The sequence below is a fragment of the Ustilago hordei genome (genome assembly GCF_900519145.1).
Source record: "Ustilago hordei strain Uho2 genome assembly, contig: UHO2_contig_04, whole genome shotgun sequence".
NCBI lineage: Eukaryota > Fungi > Basidiomycota > Ustilaginomycetes > Ustilaginales > Ustilaginaceae > Ustilago > Ustilago hordei.
Window position 1 is genome coordinate 1,739,036 of NW_024545261.1, and position 21,825 is coordinate 1,760,860.

Consider the following 21,825-nt stretch of genomic DNA (forward strand, 5'->3'; position numbering starts at 1 on the left):
GACATTGTACTTAGACTATCCCCAATCACCAGTAACGGAACCTAAACAATGTTAACTTTCTACAATATATACATATGGATGGCACATGCCGAATGTGCGAGTTGCTATAGTTCATCATCCAGCCTGACAACGAGGGGGCACTTGGTTCTACCCGATCTCTAGTGAGATCGCTTATCCTCGATCTCCGATCAGATCGGCTCGGCGTCATCCTTTAGCGTCGCACTGAAGAGTTGTTAGTGTAGTTTGGTAAGTTAGGACCCCTTTTCCAGACTTGGAGCCCACACGACAAAAGCAGTGGGGACAGAACCATCTCGAACGACAAGCAGCTCCCTAACCATCCTTCACGCCTCAGCTAGCAGTTCTCAACTGCACAAATGACCTCCTGGAAGACACTCGCAAAGCAGCTTGGACTCCTTGTTCCCGCAGAAAGGCTCAACTCCTCCACACCGCACACATCCCTTTCTTCTCTTTGACTCGCTCGAAGAGCAGTGGTGCAAGATGGCGGCAGCAACACTACCTTATTCCCGCACCCTTCCGCCTCCGCTCTCTGATCGACAGAAGGTCAACGAGTTTGGAAGCTCCAACAACCCCTCTTCCTCCAGCGGCAATCGTTACGATGAATGGGGTCCGAATTCCGTTCCGCCTACATCGCAATCCAACATTCCATGGGACGATCAGATTGTGCCGGCCCTGCGCAAGAAGCTGGAAGCCGACTCGAAAGATATCAGCAAACGCATTTCTCGCATCCAAGAAAGCCATGCCGGCTGGCCACGTTCGCCTGGAAGTCAGCAACGTAGAATGTCGCGCGAGGTCGTTCAGCATCATCAGCACGAGTCTTCCATCGATCAGTTTCACAACAGATTTGCCTCCCTGAGCGGGCAAACAGCAGCGCTCAATGCGACGAGCAGCCTTTCTTTTCACGCTTCCCCAGCTTCGATTTCGTCCAATGATGCCACCGCAAGAGCAAGGCTGAAGGCGCGGCAGATCGCAGCAGCACGTAAGCAAGCGCAGAAGATCAACGCTTCCAGCGACTCCATTCTTTCATCATCCGGGCGCGATTCCTGTCGTTCAGCAATGGTGAGACACGGTGGAGGAGCAGGAGCAGGAGGAGGTGGTGGTGATGATGATGATAATGATGATGATGATGATGATGATGGGTTGGAAAGCAGTATCGATGTCACTCCTCAAGTGGCGGGTGCCGATGAGTATGCACCCACTGCTCCGAACGGCGTGGGCCACAGATCGTCTTTCGAGCGGAGGAGGTTGAGAACGCAGTCGACGCCCATGCGACCCAGCTTGGACATTGTCAATCCACCACCAGAATCTGTGCCAAGATCGCGACGTACACCGGATCAGTCGTCTCAAGAACCACGTAGGACCGCCAATGGTCATCAACGGACAAGTTCTTTATCGCGCCGCAGAGCCGCAGCGGCAGCCACCATGGACCCAAAGCTGATGGAAGAGTTCCATCCGTTAGGCAGTACTCCTTCTCCCACAGCAAAGTTGCTTCGTGCGCATCAGGACTTGCATCCCTCAGCCTCACCCAGCGTGCGCGATCGAAAGATTCAACCCGACGCTTTCCGCTCCACAGCTCGACGCTTCCGTGAAACCTCGGCACCTCCCTCTTTTGGCGAGGCTAGCAACGACACCAACAGAATCCTCGACGCACTCCGTGCCTCGCCAGGAAGCAAGAGCGTGAACGACTGGGAGGATCAGATCATTCCCACGGTAGCAAGAAAGCTGCAGCAGGAACAATTCCTCAAAGCTGGCAAAGAGGGCAGATTTAGCAAATACGAAGGCTTGATCGATACTTGGGATCGAAACGGCCTCCCCTTGAGCCATCGCGACCTTATTGCTGCACAAAAGGCGAGCAAGTTGCATGAGGACCAGCAGAGGCAGCAACAACAGCAGCTGCTCGAAGAGCACAAGCCAATAGAGGAGGAGCAACAGATCCTTACTCCAGCTCCAGCTGTGTTTCCCCAGAGGAGCAACAGCCTTAGCCCAATCGACGCTGCATTTGGCGCCCGCAGATCCAGATCAAGAGCTAGCAACCACAGCAGAAGCAGTCATCGCTCAGCGTACTCCCATCCACCACAGCAGAAGCAGTCCTACCAGCTGTATCCCCACCAGCAGAATCAGCAGCATCAGCAGCAGCAGCAGCAGCAGCAGCAATACCCACAACCATCAGCAACACAGGCAACATCTGCCGCTTTGTCTCAAAGAAAGAACAACAGGCATCAAGACGAGGTCGATAAGGGTGCATGTTGTTGTATCGTCATGTAGACCTCACCTTTTCATTGGGCGGCTGTTGGCATAACTTTTTACACTCGTGCTGTTTTCGATGATATAGCGTTCTTCTTCAGTGTCTTTCCACATGTTATCCACTTGAAATACGTTTTCTTTCCTTGATCGAATCGTGCTGGAGAGGGTATGCTACCTTTCAGCTGCTGTACCGAGCTAGCGATTGTGTTCTGAATGTGTTGAGCGGCTCGATTCCAAGGTCTACCTGAACAGCTTGCAAACATCAGGCAAAGGCAATTTCCTTGATCATGTCAGATTCTCGCCACAAACATTTTCAAAAAAGAAAATTCCCCCCACCGAAGCAGCGCACGTGCCAATTGCAACTTTGTTCCAACTTGAGAAAGAGTTGAGGAATCTGATTTTCTGCATGGATAATAACGGTAAGAGACAGAGAGCGAGAGAGCGAGGAGTCTGTATATATACAAAAGAAGAGCGGCGGAGAGCCACATTGACTGCGGAACATAACAAAGCATTTGTCTTGAGTAGGTTGTGACACATGTGGTCCGTGCTAAGATGTTCAGGCCTTTCACTCAGCCGTAAGCATTACCCTCGCTGTCTCTAGGCTTTGTGTAGCTTTATCTACTTCAACTCCCTCAACTGCCTCCCTCAGTGGCAAGGCAGGAGACTGCCGAGCCACTGCATCATGCTGGGCTTTTAGTCCCAGTCCCTGTCGCACACACTGTAGTATAGTCTTTCCCACTGGTTTGGTAAAGAGGTCTGCCAAGTTATCTGCAGTGTTAATGTACTTGATCTTGACCTTTCCATCTTGCACATTGTCTCTGATGAAGTGGTATTTGGTGTCAATGTGCTTTAACTTCCAGCGTTGTGCAGGGTCCTTGCTAACCTGGATGGTACCAGTGTTGTCTGAAAAGATTGTAGGGATACCAACATCAATTCCAATGGCCTTGAAGAGGTGTTTGAAGAACAGGACCTCTCGTGCGGCTTCTGTCGCAGCTACAAATTCTGCTTCCACTGCCGATAAGGCGGTGCAGTGCTGTAGTGCTGATTTCCATGCTACCAGGTTGCCACATACAAACACTGCTGAACCAGATGAGCTTTTGCGTTGTGCTGTAGCGTCGCTTGCCCAGTTTGCATCGCTGTGTGCCATCAGAAAGTCTTGTTGCTTGTTGCTGCCATATTGTAAGCGGATATCTCGTGTGTAGTCCAAATATTGGAGTACTTTCTGTGCAGCATTGTAGTGCTCCCTTGACGGTTGTGTCATATAGTGTGCAAGGATGCCGATGGCTTGGCTGATGTCTGGACGTGTTCCATTAGACAACCACAGGAGTTTGCCGACGATCTGTGGGTACTCCTTTCGTTCTGCTATGCTTGCTGCCATTTCTGGGACTGGAATGTCTTGGAGTGGTACGCTAGACTTCCTTCTGCGCTTGTCCAAATGTTCATCCAGAAGCTGCTTAACATAACTAGTTTGCTCGAGGTCCATGGTTTTCGCTTCTCGATCCCTGGTGATTTTGATCCCGAGGAAGTGGGAGACATTGCCACCATCCTCCATCTGCCATCTTTGGCCTATTTCCTCCTTGATATGCCTTACTGTTTCTAGGGTTGGAGCTATAATTAGTGTGTTGTCAACATAGATGACCACTATTGCAAAGTTATCTCCTTCTCCTCTAGTGTAGATGCATGGTGCACAGTCGAGCCTGTGGAAGTTTGAGCATCGCAGGAACTTATCAAACTCCATGTTCCATTCCCATCCCGACTGTTTAAGGCCATACAGTCCCTTGATGACTCGGTAGGCTTTCCCTTTTGGCACTTTGGCACCTTCTGGTGGTTTCATGTAGATCACATGGTTGAGCGTGGAGTTGAGGTAAGCCATTGTGATGTCAAGCTGATGGACTTCCCAGTTGCGCTCCACTGCCAAAGATAACAGGGCTCTTATTGCGCTGAGCGGTGCCACAGGTGCAAAGGTTTCTTCGAAGTCGATACCCTCCCGCTGTGTAAAGCCCCGTGCGACGAGTCTCGCTTTGTGCTGGACTGGTATGCCATCGGCATCCAATTTGAGCCGAAGGACTATTTTGGAGTCGACAAGTCTAGTGTTTGGTGGAACATCCACAATCTCCCATGTTCCCATTGCCTCAAGTCCGTCCAGCTCCTTGCGTATGGCTTCCTGCCATTGTTGTGCATCATCGCTGGCGAGTGCTTCCTTTAAGGTTGGCGTGAGGTTCAGGGTGGCTGTGTGTGCTTCTCCAATTATCTCTTCAACATCGAGCTCCAACCTGTTGTCATCTATAGGGTCGGCGGGCAGTGCAGTGTGTATTTTGGGAAGTGGGTCCTCCATGTCGAGTACTTCCACCTCCAATTCGGGCTTGTCGCTATCTGTCTCGGGTCTAGTATCTTCTGCTTCGAGGCTCTCGAAGCCGAACTGCAGTGGGCTCTGCACACTGGGGCGATCATGCCAACCTTTGGCTTCATGGAATGTGGCTGAGTTGCTCCACTGTATAGATGGGGTGTGGCCGGGGGTAAAGAATTTCCAGCCCTTGTGCTCGTCATCATAGCCGACCATGATTCCTGGGATTGCTCTTACGCTGTGCTTTCCTGTATGATCCTTCTTGGGGAGGTGGACCCAAGCAAGGCAGCCAAAGACACACAGCTGCTTGGCCAAGCCATGCGCAGACTTGCGGTGGAAGTCCTCGTATGGAATCCTATTTGCTTCAGTAGAGGGTGTCAAGTTCAGTGTGTGCCCTGCAGCCATGATGGCGTAGGGCCACAGCTCCTTTGGTACTGATCTCTGGACAAGCATTGCACACATCTTTTCTTGAAGGGATCTGATCATGCACTCTGCTCTCCCATTCTGGGCACTGACATAAGGTGTGGTTTTCTGCCACTTGAACCCTGCTTCTCGTTTCCATTCTTCTGCTCCAAAGCTGGACCACTCTGTTCCGTTGTCGCTGCGGATGCACTTTAGCGTGTGGTCCATTGCTATCTCTGCTGCCTTGATCCATGCCTTTAGGGCGGGGAATGCTTCGGCCTTGCTGAGGAGTGGTTTCACATATACATAGGATGATGAGTCATCTACAACTACCAGTGCATGGTGGTAGTTGGGATGGCCTTTCAGGTCCGTCATCAAGTCAATGTGTACCAGCTCCAGGGGTGCCTGGGCTCACTCTGTTTTGCTACTTGTCATTCTTGCGCATGTTTGCTTTGCTTGGCTGCAACAGTTGCAATCCCTTGCGTCATGTCCAAGCTGTGTTTCTTTTCCTAAGTAGTGGGCCTGGATTTGCTTGGTTTTGTTCCTGCCAGGATGACCAAATCGTTCATGCCATAGCTTGCTCGTCGTGTGGCTCGCGGGTTTTGCTGGTGTTGTGGTAGCATCAATGCCCTCTAGGGGATCATTGAGCTGTGCTGCTAGGGAGTCACCGTAAACCTCCCATCTCTTCTTGCACCGGTTGGTCTTGCTCTTGACCATGCTCCCATCATGCTGGAGGATAGTAGCTCCAGACTCTTCAAATATCACACATGCACCATTTTCAGTCAGCGCTGGGATGGACAATAGGTTCTTGCTAAGGTTGGGAACGTGAAGTACGTCAGTGAGTGGTATCTTAACGTCTCTTACTCGCAAAGTTGCATCACCTATTGCCTGTACTCGCAACCGTTCATGTCCAGCAGTATCTACAGATCCTTGCTTCGGCGTCGGAGCAATGAGCTTACCCTCATCATGTACCATGTGATGTGTAGCTCCAGAGTCGAGAATCCACGTACTGTCTTGTTTGCGGTTGCCAGTGTTGCTTATGAAAAAGGTGCACCCGAGTCCCTATCCCTGCTGAGTAGGAGTTTGCTCCTGACTGTTGGTGCAGTTGATGGCAATGTGCCCGGGTTGCCTACACCTATAGCACTTGGCCAGTTCATTAGGGTTTGCAGGGTCGTGCCTGCCCCTATTGTAGCCCTCTTGGTTAAGAACCTGCCTATGCTCGCCAGCTTGGCCTGTTGAACTTCTATTGCTCGCGGCTCTGGCCATGGCTCGGATACGACCTGAGAGCTCAGCTTCTTGGTGCTTCTTAGCTAGTGCATGATAGGCATACTCATAGCTGCAACCAGGTTGAGCAGCTTTGAGGGAGTCTACTGTCTGGGTGTAGAGCCAGTCGTCTTTGATGCAGCGGTACAGGGTAGACTTCTTGAGCTTTTCGTCCATGTGGCTACCGAGCCTGGCTGCATCATTCCAGATTTGATCGAGCTCCTTACCAAGGTTGGCAATGTTGCGCTGGGCTAGCTTGACTTCGTGTACCCGGTCGTGAATGGCGGAGAGCTTAACTTTGTCATTTATTGTGAGAGTGGCTTTGAGCTTCTTGTAGAGTGTAGAGCCGAGCTGCTCCTCCTCACCTTGCTCCCGCACGGTGTAGGTGTTGATATGGCTGGTGGGTCCATGGTCACAGGAGGACAAGATGAGACCCAGCAAGTGGCTGTCTAGTTCCTCATCATAGTCGGTATGGCCACTGGGAATCTCCTCAGTGAGGATCTGCTTGGTGTTCTTGATTGGGCAGATGCAGTCCATGAACATCGGCTCCCAGATGGCCCAGTTGTTCTCGTTGAGCTTGACGATTTGCGAGATGATGCTGAGCACCGACTTGGGGATCTTCTCTGCTTGGTTGGTGTTGGGTTGGAGGTTTATTAGCGAGAAGGCACGCTCCAAGACTTGGTCTTCATCCCAGTTGGTGTGAGTTTCCCTGATCATCTGCATGGTGCGTTCGAGTAGTGCTACGCTATCTACTCTTGGTGGCATCCTGGTGGCGAGGCGCTAGAAGCTGCTGAGCTTCAGACTCTTAATCAGTTGAGGAATCTGATTTTCTGCATGGATAATAATGGTAAGAGACAGAGAGCGAGAGAGCGAGGAGTCTGTATATATACAAAAGAAGAGTGGCGGAGAGCCGCATTGACTGCGGAACATAACAAAGCATTTGTCTTGAGTAGGTTGTGACACATGTGGTCCGTGCTAAGATGTTCAGGCCTTTCACTCGGCCGTAAGCATTACCCTCGCTGTCTCTAGGCTTTGTGTAGCTTTATCTACTTCAACTCCCTCAACTGAAAGCGCGCGCCAGCATTTCCCTCTCGCTCTTGCTCTCCCTTGCTCTTGCTCATCACCACCAACGACCCTCTCCTCGCCGCAACGACACTCCACGATGAGGGTCACAATCTCAAGTCTACTGCTGCTGTTCACCACCACCTTGACCCTCGCTTCAGTGGCTGATGCAGCAAGTTACAACCTCCTCCATCGTATCAACCCTTCTTCGGAGTGGAGTTTGAGAGCAACGATCGAACTAGACCCGATTTCCCTTGGCACCAACTCTTCTTTGGCGCTCAGTAATAAGCTTTCTTCGAGGCAGGTGGAGGGGTTGAAAGAAGAGGCATATAAGGAGGATGCTGGGCAAAGGTTTTACCAAGTAGCTCTTACCGAAGCGCGGGGTAAACTGGCGGATGGGGCAGAAGGGGAAGAGGTCAGTTTGATGACTAGTATTAGGTTGTGTCATTTAAGACAATCTCATCCTGACCTACCCACCCTAGACGACGAACTAGTTCTCACCCTTCGCCCTGCTTACTCACCTTCACCCTCCGACACTTGGCGCCTAACGGTGACAGGACTTTCATACAGAGTATTAGACATCTCCCTCTCTCCGCAATCCTGTCCGCTTGGCAACCCAACCAAGCTAAACACCATGCTCAGCAATGCACGAAAAGTTCGAGCACGTCGTCGCAATCCTTCTTCCATCGCCACCGAACGCCAGCAAGGATTTAACTTGAACACAAAACTCATCACCAAACACACGCAAAGGGTAAAAGATGTAACCTTGAAACAAGCAATGCCTACCAATCAGGATGGAACGGTCAAGCCGGTAGAAAAGGAGAAAAGCTTTTTGCAGAAATATTGGTTCTATCTAATTCCTGTTGCGATTCTGTTGGTTATGCCGCCTGGTGAGGAGGAACCCAAGCAAAGCGGTGCTCGTGGTGCTCGTGGCAAGAAGAAGAGCATTTGAACAATGCCCATGCTCAATATTAGCCCTTTTTCTTGTTCTCAAACTCACACTTGACACTGTTGGCCAAGACATTGTTTTAATTGGAGATCCTGTTGCAAAGATAGCATTGAATGCTGCAGTCTTATCTATCGCCCTTGACTTTTTCCTCTTGCTTCCTTCCCGCCCGTAGGTCCACTAGCAGTAAACATGGTCCCCCCCTTCCACACCAAATACAGCATGACGACCACCTGTGCAAATCTCACCAACGGATTGGCTACATGCGCTTCATACATCCTCTCCTCTTCACTGTAAACCTTGGATCGCGTCTGCCTTGCTCTGTTCCTTGCCTCTCTTGCTCTCTGTTGTGCTGCTAGTGTTTCAAATGCACTTGCTCCATCCTTTGACTGCCTGAATATGCTCGAGTGCGTTTGTCTTCCTCGACCACCTCCAACACCGCCCGGTTGAGTTTGATACTGGTATGATTCTTGCGCTTTGCGTCGTCGTTGATAATCCCACGCATACGTCGCACGTGCTCGACGGTTGATGTTGTCTTGGGCGTTGTGGGTGTAGCCGAAGCCGGTGTGGACATTGTCGCCGTAAGCGCTTGGGCGAGTGGAGGGGGATTGGGATTGACGATCGTACGTTTTGCGTTGGGAAGGGTGACCCAGGGTGGCGTATGCTTCCGAGACTTCTTGGAATCGTTTTTTGGCATCGTCAGAGGCGTTGACGTCCGGGTGGAGCTCTTTGGAGAGTTTGTAGAATTGCGATTTGATCTCTGCTTGCGTCGCACTGCGGGCCACTTGGAGCGTCGAATAGTGGTCCAGAGCCGCGACTCGCGCATGCGCGAAAGAGGTGGTGTGGAAGCAACGCTTTCCACTCCCATCTCCAGATTTAGGCCCAGCAGTGCTCGCCCTACTAGGTCCTCGAGGAGAACAGGTAGATGAGGAGGAGCATTCTGGCTCTGAGAAAATAGCAGAACCCTTACCCCAGGCTCCAGCTTTCTTACCCCAATCCTCCCTAACTCCCCAGACATGAGCCTCACTTAGCACCGGAGCGCCCTGGTCGCGATTGCGCTTTTTACCAATTGGACCTGGGGAAAAGTCTGGTTGGTATCCTTCCTTACCCCCTTCTTTGCCTTGGCCGTGCTCGCTACGCCCCCTCTCCTGCTTTTTGCGCAGTTCGTTAGCAGCAAAAGCCTCCATCTCCCTCGCCAACTTGGTCTGAGCTTCTCTTCTGCCTGGGAAACTCGCCGTTTCGTAGCTAGCTTCCCCGGCAAAGTCTGTACCAGCGTCGGCTATAGCAGCAGCATCCGCCACCACCGCCTTCCCCACCGCCTCCTTTTCCGCCTGTTTCCAAGTACCCGACCAACTTTCCATCTCATCGCTCAAAAAAGGCCTCCAACCCTTCCTCCGCATCCAATCCGGATGACTCATCTCAAACAGACGCGAGACGGCCCGTTGGTACGAAAACCTTTCATCCTCCCCGCTGAAGATCGCCAAGTGCTTAAAGCCGACGTTGTCGTCTTTCTTCCCCGCCGCTCCCTCTGCGGCAAGTTGGGCGGGGCGAGAAGGTCGATCAGAGGAATAAGTAGAGACGTGCGGGCGGAATCCTTCTTCTGTATCCTGCATAGCTTCGGATAGGGTTTCAGCCATGATCAGAGAGTCAGTCATGAATTCGTCTGTGCTGTAGTCCACTGGTTGGCCCGCTTTGCGATTGGCCAACTTCTCTTCTTCGGGATAGCTTTGGCCGGGAGGAGGGGTGAGGAAGGGCGAGGGAACGCCTTTGGCGGACATATCTACCACATCTTGCCTGCCGCCTCCACCTACAGCCCTGTATTGCAGTTCGGGTCGAACATCGCCAGGACCAGCAGCAGGTCCTTGTGCTGCGTGTCGAGCTGCTTTTTCTGCGTCAGGGAAAAATAGATCATCCGGTCGAGCATCAGCTAGGACAATGAGGCGACATCCAGCTTCGTAGACCGCGTCGAGGAGGGTGATCATTCTTCGTGCTTGATTCTTCTGCATCAGCGTCATCTGTGGGACGCCTTCGAGGATGAATGTGTGGTAGGTGGATGCGAGAGTGAGGTAGTCAGCAGGACCGAGGGGTGAATCGCATAACTCTGCAAATGTGAACCAACACACGCTTGGGTGCGTTTCACTAGCGCTTACGGAACGCGGAACGTCGAGTTTTCTACCATAGACAGTGAGTGTCGCACTTTCGAAAGGCCTATTCGCTACCGCTTCCGAGACAAGATGGTTGAACTTGGATGCTTCGCTGCGGAGCAAGTAGGATGTCTGCCCGCCAACTTGCTGTGCTGGTAAAGCCTCACCTTCACCTTCACCCTCGCTCGAATTCCTTTCAAGCCACTGCTTACGATAGAAAGGCTCTCTTCTAAAATCCCTCCTCCTCCTCATCTCATGATTGGGACATCTCTCCTGCAAAATCTCCAAAAACTGCGTCAACTGTCCCCTTTGAACATTGCTAGCGTACAAATCTTTGGGAATTCTGTTACTCGTCCCCACCACTACCCCGCCAAGCCTCCAATACGCTTCCAATGTTCTCCTCAACAACCCGGCACTAGCGACATCCACCAACTGAATCTCGTCGAACAGCAATACATGTCCGTGTTTGAGGAAAAGATGCGCAGCGGCGTGGAGCGGGAGAGTTGTTTTCACCGCGTCTCCATCTGGACCGGGGACGTAGGATAGGTTTTCCGATTGATCGTCTGCAAGAGAGTCAGGACGGAAGAATGGCATTCCGCGTAAAGCTCGCCTCCAAGCTGATGCGGTTTTGCCGGTTGAGCCGGGGGTGCGAGTCCAGATAGCACCAGTGCCGATTTCACGGGTGGCAGTGGAAGGAGCGGTGGATGTGGATACGGATATGCGCCGACGTTCAGCTTCTTCCCAGATGATCTTGTAGACGTCGAGAAGGAGGTGGTGGTAATGACGACGGAATTTGGACAAAGTGGGGAGTGAGTCGTAGAATATATCCATCACCATGGATTTACCTGTTCCGGGTGTTCCTGTAACCAGCAAACCTTTCGGTGTTCCAAGCTCTGCTAAGCCTTCAGACTGGGAGAGCCATTTTACTAGTTCCGCAATCTTGCCCTCACCTCTGCCACTAGAAGGGGATGAGGGGGAGACTTGAAACTCGCGTGCACCAGGACGCAGCCGTGCATCGATCGCAGATGCCAACGCAGACGAAGATTGCGATTGTACATCCTCATTCAAGATCCCGAGAAGGTGTGCGGGAGGCGTATAGTCCCGAAGAACGCGGTTGATACGTCGAAGTTGGACGAGGGCACGAAGTTGTTCTTCGTCCTCTTCTAACTCGCCGCGGGCGACTTTGGCACGGTAGATTAGGAGCGGGTCTGTGGCTTGTAGCGCGTTAGGCTCCTGTTCTACGCCGGCAGGGCCGAGGAAAGAGGCGTAGCTGCGGCTGTGAGAGGGTTTGAGTGTGGATACGGGTGCGGGGTTGATGTGATGCCGTGTCCGAGTGTGAGAAGGTAGGGTGGTGATTCTACGTGAAGCTGATGCCAAGGTCGATGCTGAGCGTGATGTTGAGGATGAGGAGAATGCGGATGAAGCGAGAATGGCCCGCAAGGTAGCGACCATCATTGTGACTGCATTGATCTATCTTTGGGGCAAGAATGAAGATGAGCAGCTCTCTGACCGCTGCTGAAGCCAACTGTACGACCAGGGGTGATGGACACCGGAACGGGCTCTGCTGACAGCATTGGCCTCCGCAGCGAGAAAGAGTGGGTTTAGAAGGTCGTTGGATGGCCTCGATGTCGATAGCAGAGGTGGTGTCGGGACTCGTGTCGTAGCATGTGGTGGTGATGAGAGCGAGCTCAGCACGGTCTCCCGGCAATGTAAGCGTGTGGCGACGTGCAAATGCCAACTCTGATTCACGCTCTCTCATGCCTCCACAAATGCCAAAATTGCTATCGGCCGATATCACTCTCTTATGCCTCCACAAAAGTTAAATTGCTATCGGCCGACATCGCTTGACCGGAACTCGGTCTTTGCTGTTGGAAACTTTTTGAGAAGAACAGACGTTACACAAAGACCACACGTTACACAAAGACCACATGCCTCTTGCTCCAACCTATACACACATCCGAGTATCCCCTTCGCCCATCATGTCTCGACCCGAACACCTAGCACCACCCGAAGTATTCTACAACGACATCGAAGCGTCCAAATACACGGCCAACACGCGCGTTCAAACAATTCAAGCAGAAATGGCCGAACGTGCTCTCGAACTGCTTATGCTTCCTCCGCACCGTCGCCCCGCCCTTCTCCTCGACATCGGTTGCGGATCCGGTCTCTCTGGCGAAATAATCACCGACCAGGGCCATGAATGGATCGGATTCGACATTTCCCCCTCCATGCTTGAAGTCGCTTTAGAAAAAGATACAGAAGGAGACCTTCTCTTAGCTGACGCAGGCCAAGGATGCGGTTTCCGTGCAGGATCGTTCGACGGCGCCATTTCTATCTCTGTCCTACAGTGGCTGTGTAATGCTGATGCGACATCGCACAAGCCAGCACAAAGGTTAAGCTCATTCTTCACCACGTTATACTCAAGTTTGTCGAGAGGTGCGAGGGCGGTGTTTCAGTTCTATCCGGAAAATGACGATCAGGTCAAGTTTATAATGCAATTCGCTACCCGTGCTGGGTTTGGTGGCGGCTTGGTGGTTGATTATCCGAACTCGAGGAAGGCCAAGAAGTTCTATCTGGTCTTGTGGGTCGGTGGAGAGATGATCGTCGGACCGAACGGGCAGGCGGAGAAACAGATGCTGCCGGAAGGACTGACGCATGACCATGAGGAAGCAGGAGAGGCAAGTCGCAGGAACGGCGTCAAGTACGAGAAGAGGAGGCTGGATAGAGAAGGGAGAAAGGGAGGAAAGAAGGGCAAGAAGAGAGGTGGGGAAACTGCGAAAGAGTATATCCTTAGGAAGAAGGAGTTGAATCGAAAGAGGGGCAAGGAGGATGTGCCGCTGGATAGTAAGTATACTGGTAGGAGGAGGAAGGCTGGGTTCTAAACCTGCATCCTCTTGTTGCGTCGTTCATCTCTTCTGCATTGCAATCATCCAAGCATCTGTTATACCCGTATCCATTATATGCGTGTGTTGAGTACACCTGATCCGGTGTGTGTCAGGCTATGGGCTTGCCAACGAGACATTTTCAGCCCAACCTGCGTGAGAGATGCTCATCAACAAGGATGCGATTCACATTCGCTCCACGACGCTTTGACGGCTCAGTGCATGCTTACAACATCTCTTCTCAGACTCAAACATTATCACAGGCCAACGTACAAAGCGAAATCACAATCAATTGCACATTTTACACAAGAGAGACGACTTGCTTTATCAATCTACAACCCTGTTGCTCTGCTTAGATGTCATCATCCATACCAGCCGGAATCTCGACCTTCTGTCCAGGCTCAAAGGCAGGCAAGCCCAAATAAGGACAACTACTACACCTAAATGCATCGCCCAAGAAGCAACTACCGCACGAGCTTGTCGCGCCCTTTGTATCCACCTGAATCCTCTTGATCGTCTTTGGTTTTCCATCCTTACCGATGATCGTTTCCGCCACTTCCGTTCTCTTTCCACCATTAGCCTGTGCGGGTTGAGCGTTGGGCATGTCCATATCCTCTGTATCCAGCTGAACTAGATTGCTGTTTGCACTCCTCTCTTCCTCCTCTTGAAGTTGGCGGAGACCGCAGGTGCAACCCTTGCAAGCTTTCTTCTTCTTACCCTGACCAGGACCTACGTCGCAATCAGGACGTTTGACAGCGGTTGAGGGGATGAAATCAACATCGCGAAGGAGAGAGGATTCGTCGATCAGGTCGGTTGATGAGGCTGGTTGAGTTGCCCACAAAGACTTTTTAGCGCAAGAGGAGGTGGAGGAGCCCAACTTGCGACGCAGAGGCAAGGCGGAGGAAGTGGAAGAGGAACCAATGTAAAACGAGCTAGTGCAAGTGGCAGGTTTGCTAGCGGAGATGAGACCGGCAGCAGCATCAGTTTGGATGTCGGTAAAGCCAGCGATGGTGAGTTCCGCTTTGACGTTTTGAGCTGTAGTTGCATCCACTAGGTCGCCTGCTTGGACAATAACTTTTGCCAAAGGCTGGAGAGCAGAGTGGAGGGAGGAGAGGAGAACTGCAGATGCGGCATCGGCGTAGGATACGACGAGATGAGCGAGAGGGTAAGTGCTGGCGGGAAGCGAGGTTGCCCCATCGGTGAGCCGATCGACCATGTGCATTTCAACTTGACGGCCAGAGTAGGTCTCGACGGCTTTTTGATATGCGCCGCTTTGGGCAGAGGCCATGGAGCCAATCACGAGGACGGTACCGGTGGGGTCGACAGAGGTCGAAGAAACTACACCCTTGGAGTTGTGCGTCAACGCAGCGTCGGTTGCTACGGGGTGGGACATGGCGGGAGAAGCGTGAGGGATTGACTATTCAGGTGAGATTGAACTTGCGAGAAGGGTTGGGCGTGCGATGATAGATATCGGGCAGCCAGCGCGGGATAGCCTCAGTGCGAAGTTGAACGATCACCAAGGAGGTGTGTGAGGAGATGGTGGTGGAAGGAGAGAAGAATGGCAAATACTCGATACAAGGCATTGCGGGAGTCAACAGTTTTCTTGCTGTTTTTGATAACGCCGGAAAAGAGCTTGAATTTGCCTTTTATTTTGGTAATTACCGAGATTTTCTCTCTGGCTCAGCGCCAGTCTCGCCTAGAAATCCAGTTGAAGATTGGAAGTAAAACACGACCGATCGGAGCTACTTGTAAGCTCAACTACACAGGCATATAACTTCTTAGATGCTTGTCATTTCTATCAGTATGCTACTGTGTGTATGAACATGTATATATGCTTGATGGTCACTTCCCATCCCACATTTATTCATGATGAGTCACCGTTCACAGTCACCCCTGAGTTGCTATCCAATGTGTGTCACTATGGAAATGCATATGCATCCCACATGTATTTCCAACCTTATGCAGCTTTTCTCATCAAGTATTCATCTAGGTCTTGCTTATGCTCCATGGACCCCGTTATTCCCATTGTGATGCTGACACATCTTCAACTCCCCCCCTCGATGGCATCTCCAGTCCCAATGATTGTGCTAGCTGGGATGTTGTCAACCCCTTCAGTGGCTTCATTAGGATATCTGCCACATTGTTTGTTGTCCCAATGAATTCAATTGCTATTTCCCCATCCTGTATGTGGTCCCTAACAAAATGGTACCTAGTATCTATGTGTTTTAGTTTCCAATGTTTTGCTGGGTCCTTACTCACCTGAATACATCCTTGACTGTTGGTATGCAAGATTGGTTGAATTGTTCCCACCTCTAGATCCCTGAGAAGATAAGAGAAGAAGAGTGCTTCCCTTGCTGCTTCTGAGGCAGTGACAAATTCAGCTTCCATGGCTGATAGCACCATGCATTTTTGGACATGTGATTTCCAACTAACAGGGCACCCATATACATATGTCATGGCCCCTGATGTACTCCTTCATCCATTTGTTGAGTCTGATGCCCAATTTGCATTCATGTACATAGTGACTGCATGTTACAAATGCTTGTTCGATCTGTCTCCAAACATCAGTTTATACTCACTGGTCTGGTTCAGGTATTTAAGAAGGTGGATGGCTGCCCTCCATGCACCATTGGTCAGACCTGACATGTATCTTGCCAGTACCCCTACCATGAATGATATGTCTGGACATGTGGTGTTTGAAACCCATAGTAGTTGTCCAACTAGCTCCTGATATCACTTAGCTTCTATTGGGTTGCATTTGTCTCCCCCTGCAATGCTGGCTATTCCTTGCATTGGTACCCGAGACTTCTGACTGGTTGCTTGTAACCATTTGTTCACCATTGCTCTAATATAGGCTGATAAATCAAGAGACATCCTCTTCTGTGCTCTGTTTCAGTTGATGCATACACCCAAAAACTCTCTCACTGGCCCATTATCTTCTGTGCCCCATTTGGCCATTATTTCCCTCTTGGTTCGATCTACCTCCTTATGGCTGGGGGATGCTATGAGCATGTTGTCCACATATGTTGTAATGATAGTTAGACTGCCCCTGGTCCCTCTCGAGTACAGACAAGGCACACTCAGCATGCAGTAGAAACCCATCCTTCACAAATGTGAATCCAGTTCCAAGTTCCATTCTCTGCCTGATTGTTTTAGTCCATATAGTCCCTTGATTAACTTCAGATACTTTCCTGGAGGGACCTTGGTTCCAATCAGCAGCTTTAAGAACATGTCATGGTGTAGCATTGAGTTCAAATACACTTGTCTGACATCAATGCAGTCCACTTCCCAATCTTGCATGGTCACTATGGCTAAGACCCCTCAGATAGATTGGATAGGTGCCACAGGTGCAAACACCTCTGTATAATCAATTCCCTCTCTTTGCATGAACCCTTGAGCTACCAATCTTGCCTTGAATTTTGTTGGGATTAGATCTGCATCCATCTTAATTTTTAGGACCCAATGCATGTCAACAGCATTCATCCCCTTTGGGAGGTTGGTGATTTCCCATGTACCCATAGCTCTGAGTCCATCCAACTCTTTACACATTGCTTCTTCCCAATGTTTTCTGTCTTCTCCAGATAAGGCCTCACTTACAGTTGGATCTAGGTTCCTTTGTCTATCATTGCTCATTACCATGAACCTGAGAATTGGGTTGTTGGCCTGCATTTCGGAGTCGGTCTCGTTCTTTGTATATCTTGCCATATCCTCAATAAAGTCCTCTTCACCATTTGACCCTTTGGTTGCATTCATGTTCAGATACTCGTCATGGGGCTCCCTCTCCTTTTCATCAAAAAGATTTTCATTCGTGTACCCTAAATCACTGAGATCTGCTTCATCTGCTAGTGCTGGCAGCAACTGCACTCTTGTTGGGCACCATTCTGTTCTGTCAGACCAGCACTTATCTTCCATGAACTTTATGGAGTTGCTCCAGAATATATTTGGATTATAGTCTGGACTATAAAAGAGCCACCCTCTTCTTTCCAAACTATACCCCAAGAAAATAGATGCCACTGCTCGTTGGTCCAGCTTTTTGTTGTCTCTTTTAACCTTGGGAATGTTGACCCATGCCAAACATCCAAAGACTCATAAGAGCTTTATAAGCCATTCCAGTGGCTTCCCAAACATGACTTGATATGGGAATTCACCATCAACATTAGGTGTGAGATTCATTTTGAATGCTGCAGCCTGGATCACATATGGCCAGAAGCTTCTCGGCAGTCTCCTCTGCATGAGCAACATTCTCATCTTTTCTCCTAGACTTCTATTCATTCTTTCCACACATCCATTTTGCTTGCTGTTGTACCTGACTGTCATCTGCCATTCTATACCTTTATCATATGCCCATTCGAGCATGTCATTGCTTTGCCACTCTGTTCCTTGGTCTGATCATATGGCTTTTAAGCTCCTTCCCATCTGTTTTTCAAGGTATGATACTATAGCTTTGAGTTTGGGGAATGCATGGCTCTTCTGTAGTAGAGGTTGCACATACATGTACTTGCTATGGTCATCAACCAACACAAGTGTACATGTATATTCTGCTGCATGTGATGAGTTGACTATCAAGTCAATGTGGACAAGGTCAAGTGGGGAGATGGATTTCTCACCACTACCTTGTCCCATTCAAGCTGTTGTGCTCTTGGATCAGATGCATTGCTCACACATTTGAGCCATATCTGGGTCCAGTTCAGCTATGTTCTTGCCCCTTAAAAGGTTGGTGATGGCTCTTGTCTTGTCTCAACCTGGGTGCCCTAGATGCTCATGCCATAGTTGTTGCTTAGATGTCCTGGCATTGCTCTCTTTCTGCTTGAAATCTTCATCAATGTCCTCAAACAATAGCGTTGATGTGATCATTGCATTCTGTTGCCATGTATTGCCTCAGAACTCTAAGAGTCCTCGCTCATGATTCTTGGTCATTTTGAGTAGCATACCATTTGCTAAGTGTATTTGCCCACCAGCAGAGTCCAAAGTCACTCATGCTCCTTCATCTGTCAGCAAGTTGGTTGACAAAAGGTTAACATTGAGATGCCTAACATATAGTACATGGTGGAGTAGTATATCTCCATTACTTGTTGATATGCTGGCATCTCCAATAGCTGTTGCTTCTAAGACTTCACTTCCAGCCATGAATACATGTTTTTGGCAAGTTTTAGGATTGATGAGCATGCTATAAATATTAACCATATGATAACTGGCCCCTGAGTCTAAGATCCAATGAGATGTTTCTTTAGAGCCTAGGGGCCTCTGCCAACTCAGTGTGAAAGAGCACCATGGTTCCTATTTGGTCTTGGCAAGGGGGGAGTTCTCCAGGATGGTTACCATAGCATTGCACTGGTTGATCCTGTGTCCCAGTCACTTGCAAACCCAGCACCAGAGCTTTCGAGGCTGAGCAGCAACTTTGGTGTTGGCATTGTCCTTGTCCTTTTTGTCCTTCTCATCCTTTGCAGTTGGTTCTTCTTGGTCATTGCTGCCAGCGACTCTGGCATTGGCTTGATGTGGGTCAATCTTCTGAGTGGGGTAATTCTCAACTGCTGATTGTCAGATAGTCAAAGCTGTAGCAAGGGCATTGAAGGTGAGTTGACTGATGGTAGCAACTGTTTCTTTGTACACAGGGTGGCAAATAGTGCACTTTTGTAGAATTGAAAACAAAGTGTCATCTGCAAATGGTTTTCCCAGTAGGCTGCTCTCTGTCTGAATGGTCCTGATTTCTTGAATGAGCTTTTGGACATCAGAGTTGTACATCCTGAGCTTGCCTAACTGGGCTATGAGGGCAATCTGGCATGAGGTTGCAATAGCTTCATTTGTCAAGCCATTCTCAATCTTCTTCCAGAACTGGTGGAATGTATGGTGTTCCCTAACAATGTCAAGGATTAGATAGTTGATGTTGTATTCCCCAGTGGTGTCGATAGTGCCACATACTGCATTTGTGTCATGGGCTTGGCGGCGCAGGAAGCGGGAAGACCCGACAGTTCATATGAAGGTAGCGCAGGAATCGAAGGATCAGGTGGATCAGTGGATTTACAGAAGAATTCAGTGGAATTGGTAGTAGACCCAGTTCTATGACAGATCTCATTGGGATCTGCACAAATGAACTCAATATCACAGATCTTACCAGAATTTGCAGTAAGTATGATAGTATGGCAGATTTTGTTGAGATCAGTGACAACAACATTCATACAGCAATTTCACATGCGAGAGGGACTACGCTCGCAAGCGAGGAGGATCAAGTGCTGCCGAGACAGGGACTGAGCTCACGAAGCGTGCAGACGGTTACTGCTCAGGGGCTCAGGAGATATGCAGACAAGAGAACCATTGCCAGTTGAGGGAAGAGGAGCTGTGTGGCAGGCACTGGCAAACCAATAATGAGGAGGAGGAGCAGTGTCGATGGAGTTGATACAGCTCAGAAAAGACAGGAGCAACGAGGCGTTGTGAGGGGGGAGTTTCAGTGGAGACTCCTGCACAGTACTCGGTGGCGAAGGTACTCTCTGGAGAGAGAGTCAGAGCAGTGTCGCTGGCAACGCTGTGAAGAGGTATATAACCATACCTTCTCGTCACAAATGATCGAGTGGAGGGACATCCACTCTACTCACCATACAACTAGTCAATACTTTAGAAACATAAGTACTCATTAGTTTTCAAGTCAGCATAAGTTGCAATCAATAGATTGCTCCTCATCGAAGCACATGTGTTGTATCACTGCTTCCTGACATCCGAAGGCAGTTCTTAGCAAACCAGTGGTCCAGATCTCAATAGAACCAAAGGCAGTCATCCACTGCAGTCTGGGGATCACCTCAAGCATAGTCGATGCACTGGACACTTGTGTCGATGCCACCAATCCATATTCACACCAGACCTTTGGTGTCATCAGCGAGTTTGCATAAGTTATTGATCGTGCCAAGCTACCTCTGAATGGAGTGTCTGACAGTGGTCAGTCGAAATCTGCAATAGCATCATCACAACTACAGATTCGAGTGAGAAAAGTAATAGAGATGGCTCTACTGCATATCTCGTGAAGAATCACAATACCACAAGCACTGTCGCATAACTCGACAGAATCGGTAATAGTATTGATACAACTACCGATCTCAGGTTTCAGGCACGTGACCTCTGACAATTTGTCAGGGCATCATCGAATACATGGTCCCACCTGGGGTGTTTCTTGTCATATGTTCCCTCAAGGTGTTTCATGGTGTGGGGAACAGATTGGAGGAAAGATTTGACATGGACATTCCAGCTATAGTAGCTTTGTGATGTTAACTTGGGCACTGGCTCGAGGAGCTTCACCAGAGTGCAGAAGTTGTATTGCTTGCTGCTGCTGTCTTGATCAGAGTCATGGTCACTTTCTTCATCAGTCGCTTCAACCTCTGTCTCATTGGTGGCATCATAATCAGGGACTCGCAGTTGAGGAGCTTTACCCTTTCTACCTCCCTTTGCTTTGCTTGCACCAGTTTGCATTTCGGTGTTGTCTGACATGGCAGTGAAGGGATCCCAGCTGGCTCAGTCAGTAGAGCTTCAGACTCTTAATCAGTTGAAGATTGGAAGTAAAATGCAACTGATCGGAGCTACTTGTAAGCTCAACTACACAGGCATATAACTTCTTAGATGCTTGTCATTTCTATCAGTATGCTACTGTGTGTATGAACATGTATATATGCTTGATGGTTGCTTCCCATCCCACATTTATTCATGATGAGTCACCGTTCACAGTCACCCCTGAGTTGCTATCCAATGTGTGTCACTATGGAAATGCATATGCATCCCACATGTATTTCCAACCTTATGCAGCCTTTCTCATCAAGTATTCATCTAGGTCTTGCTTATGCTCCATGGACCCCATTATTCCCATTGTGATGCCGACGCATCTTCAACTAATCCACGTCATTTTTTTGGGTGCTATCTCCGGCTAGCTCGAGAACATCTTTCTTTGCTTTTATTGTCTCTCTCGGGTAGTTTTCCTACAGCTTACAGAAGGGTGTCGCGGGGAAAAGGATATGAAAAGCTGCGTTGGACCGAAGAATGAGAGAGGAAAGCGGGGAGGAGAGCGGGAGTGACTCGCTACAAGCCAAATTGGCAACTTGTCGTTGGTCGAGTGCTAAAATTGGTTTTTAAGAGGGGATCTGCCTTATCTGATACAACATTTTCTGATCTTGTTTCTACCGGCCGAATGAGCCGCGCTGCACATCATCGTGATGAACACCTCACTCTAGCTACGCCTGACGACCATCTTCACTCCATCCAGCTCTCCTCTCAATCCAAAACTGAAGTACAGACCGTACCTTCGCAATCAATGCATTTCACAGCGAGAAGCATCTTCGCCATCTCACCTTCTGGGACGTGAAACCAGCCTGAGACCCACTCTTTTCCTTCTGGAGCCGGGACGTGGCATGCAACGTCGTTGCCGTGGAGTTCGCAAGATACGTCTTGGAGGAAGGGTATACGGTAAAGCATGCTTCGGTACACATAGTCTGAGGTGGGGAGCAGGAGGTTGACTCTCACCAAGATTGTAACTGACATTGCGGA

The 21,825-nt window shown here is 49.8% G+C and overlaps 8 protein-coding genes across 8 annotated transcripts; 3 read left to right on the top strand and 5 right to left on the bottom strand.

The window, feature by feature from the left end:
• Window positions 1-498: 498 nt before the first annotated feature.
• On the top strand, window positions 499-2,283 carry UHO2_02890 (uncharacterized protein; the record flags this gene model as incomplete). The annotated part of the gene is made up of 1 exon (XM_041555678.1): window positions 499-2,283. One exon carries the CDS (start codon window positions 499-501, stop codon window positions 2,281-2,283), a length of 1,785 nt encoding a protein of 594 aa, XP_041411612.1.
• A 544-nt stretch (window positions 2,284-2,827) lies between these two features.
• UHO2_02891 (uncharacterized protein) lies at window positions 2,828-7,036 on the bottom strand (the record flags this gene model as incomplete). Its single annotated transcript, XM_041555679.1, has 3 exons — window positions 2,828-5,418; window positions 5,566-5,994; window positions 6,103-7,036. 3 exons carry the CDS (start codon window positions 7,034-7,036, stop codon window positions 2,828-2,830), a joined length of 3,954 nt encoding a protein of 1,317 aa, XP_041411613.1.
• A 397-nt stretch (window positions 7,037-7,433) lies between these two features.
• Window positions 7,434-8,285, top strand: UHO2_02892 (uncharacterized protein; the record flags this gene model as incomplete). Its single annotated transcript, XM_041555680.1, has 1 exon — window positions 7,434-8,285. The coding sequence occupies one exon, from the start codon at window positions 7,434-7,436 to the stop codon at window positions 8,283-8,285; it is 852 nt and encodes a 283-aa protein (XP_041411614.1).
• A 125-nt stretch (window positions 8,286-8,410) lies between these two features.
• UHO2_02893 (uncharacterized protein) lies at window positions 8,411-11,878 on the bottom strand (the record flags this gene model as incomplete). The annotated part of the gene is made up of 1 exon (XM_041555681.1): window positions 8,411-11,878. The coding sequence occupies one exon, from the start codon at window positions 11,876-11,878 to the stop codon at window positions 8,411-8,413; it is 3,468 nt and encodes a 1,155-aa protein (XP_041411615.1).
• Window positions 11,879-12,402: 524 nt separating this feature from the next.
• UHO2_02894 (putative BUD23 - Protein involved in bud-site selection) lies at window positions 12,403-13,305 on the top strand (the record flags this gene model as incomplete). The annotated part of the gene is made up of 1 exon (XM_041555682.1): window positions 12,403-13,305. The coding sequence occupies one exon, from the start codon at window positions 12,403-12,405 to the stop codon at window positions 13,303-13,305; it is 903 nt and encodes a 300-aa protein (XP_041411616.1).
• A 352-nt stretch (window positions 13,306-13,657) lies between these two features.
• On the bottom strand, window positions 13,658-14,698 carry UHO2_02895 (uncharacterized protein; the record flags this gene model as incomplete). The annotated part of the gene is made up of 1 exon (XM_041555683.1): window positions 13,658-14,698. One exon carries the CDS (start codon window positions 14,696-14,698, stop codon window positions 13,658-13,660), a length of 1,041 nt encoding a protein of 346 aa, XP_041411617.1.
• Window positions 14,699-16,626: 1,928 nt separating this feature from the next.
• UHO2_02896 (uncharacterized protein) lies at window positions 16,627-17,217 on the bottom strand (the record flags this gene model as incomplete). The annotated part of the gene is made up of 1 exon (XM_041555684.1): window positions 16,627-17,217. The coding sequence occupies one exon, from the start codon at window positions 17,215-17,217 to the stop codon at window positions 16,627-16,629; it is 591 nt and encodes a 196-aa protein (XP_041411618.1).
• Window positions 17,218-21,260: 4,043 nt separating this feature from the next.
• Window positions 21,261-21,819, bottom strand: UHO2_02897 (uncharacterized protein; the record flags this gene model as incomplete). Its single annotated transcript, XM_041555685.1, has 2 exons — window positions 21,261-21,397; window positions 21,582-21,819. The coding sequence occupies 2 exons, from the start codon at window positions 21,817-21,819 to the stop codon at window positions 21,261-21,263; spliced, it is 375 nt and encodes a 124-aa protein (XP_041411619.1).
• Between the last annotated feature and the right edge of the window lie 6 nt (window positions 21,820-21,825).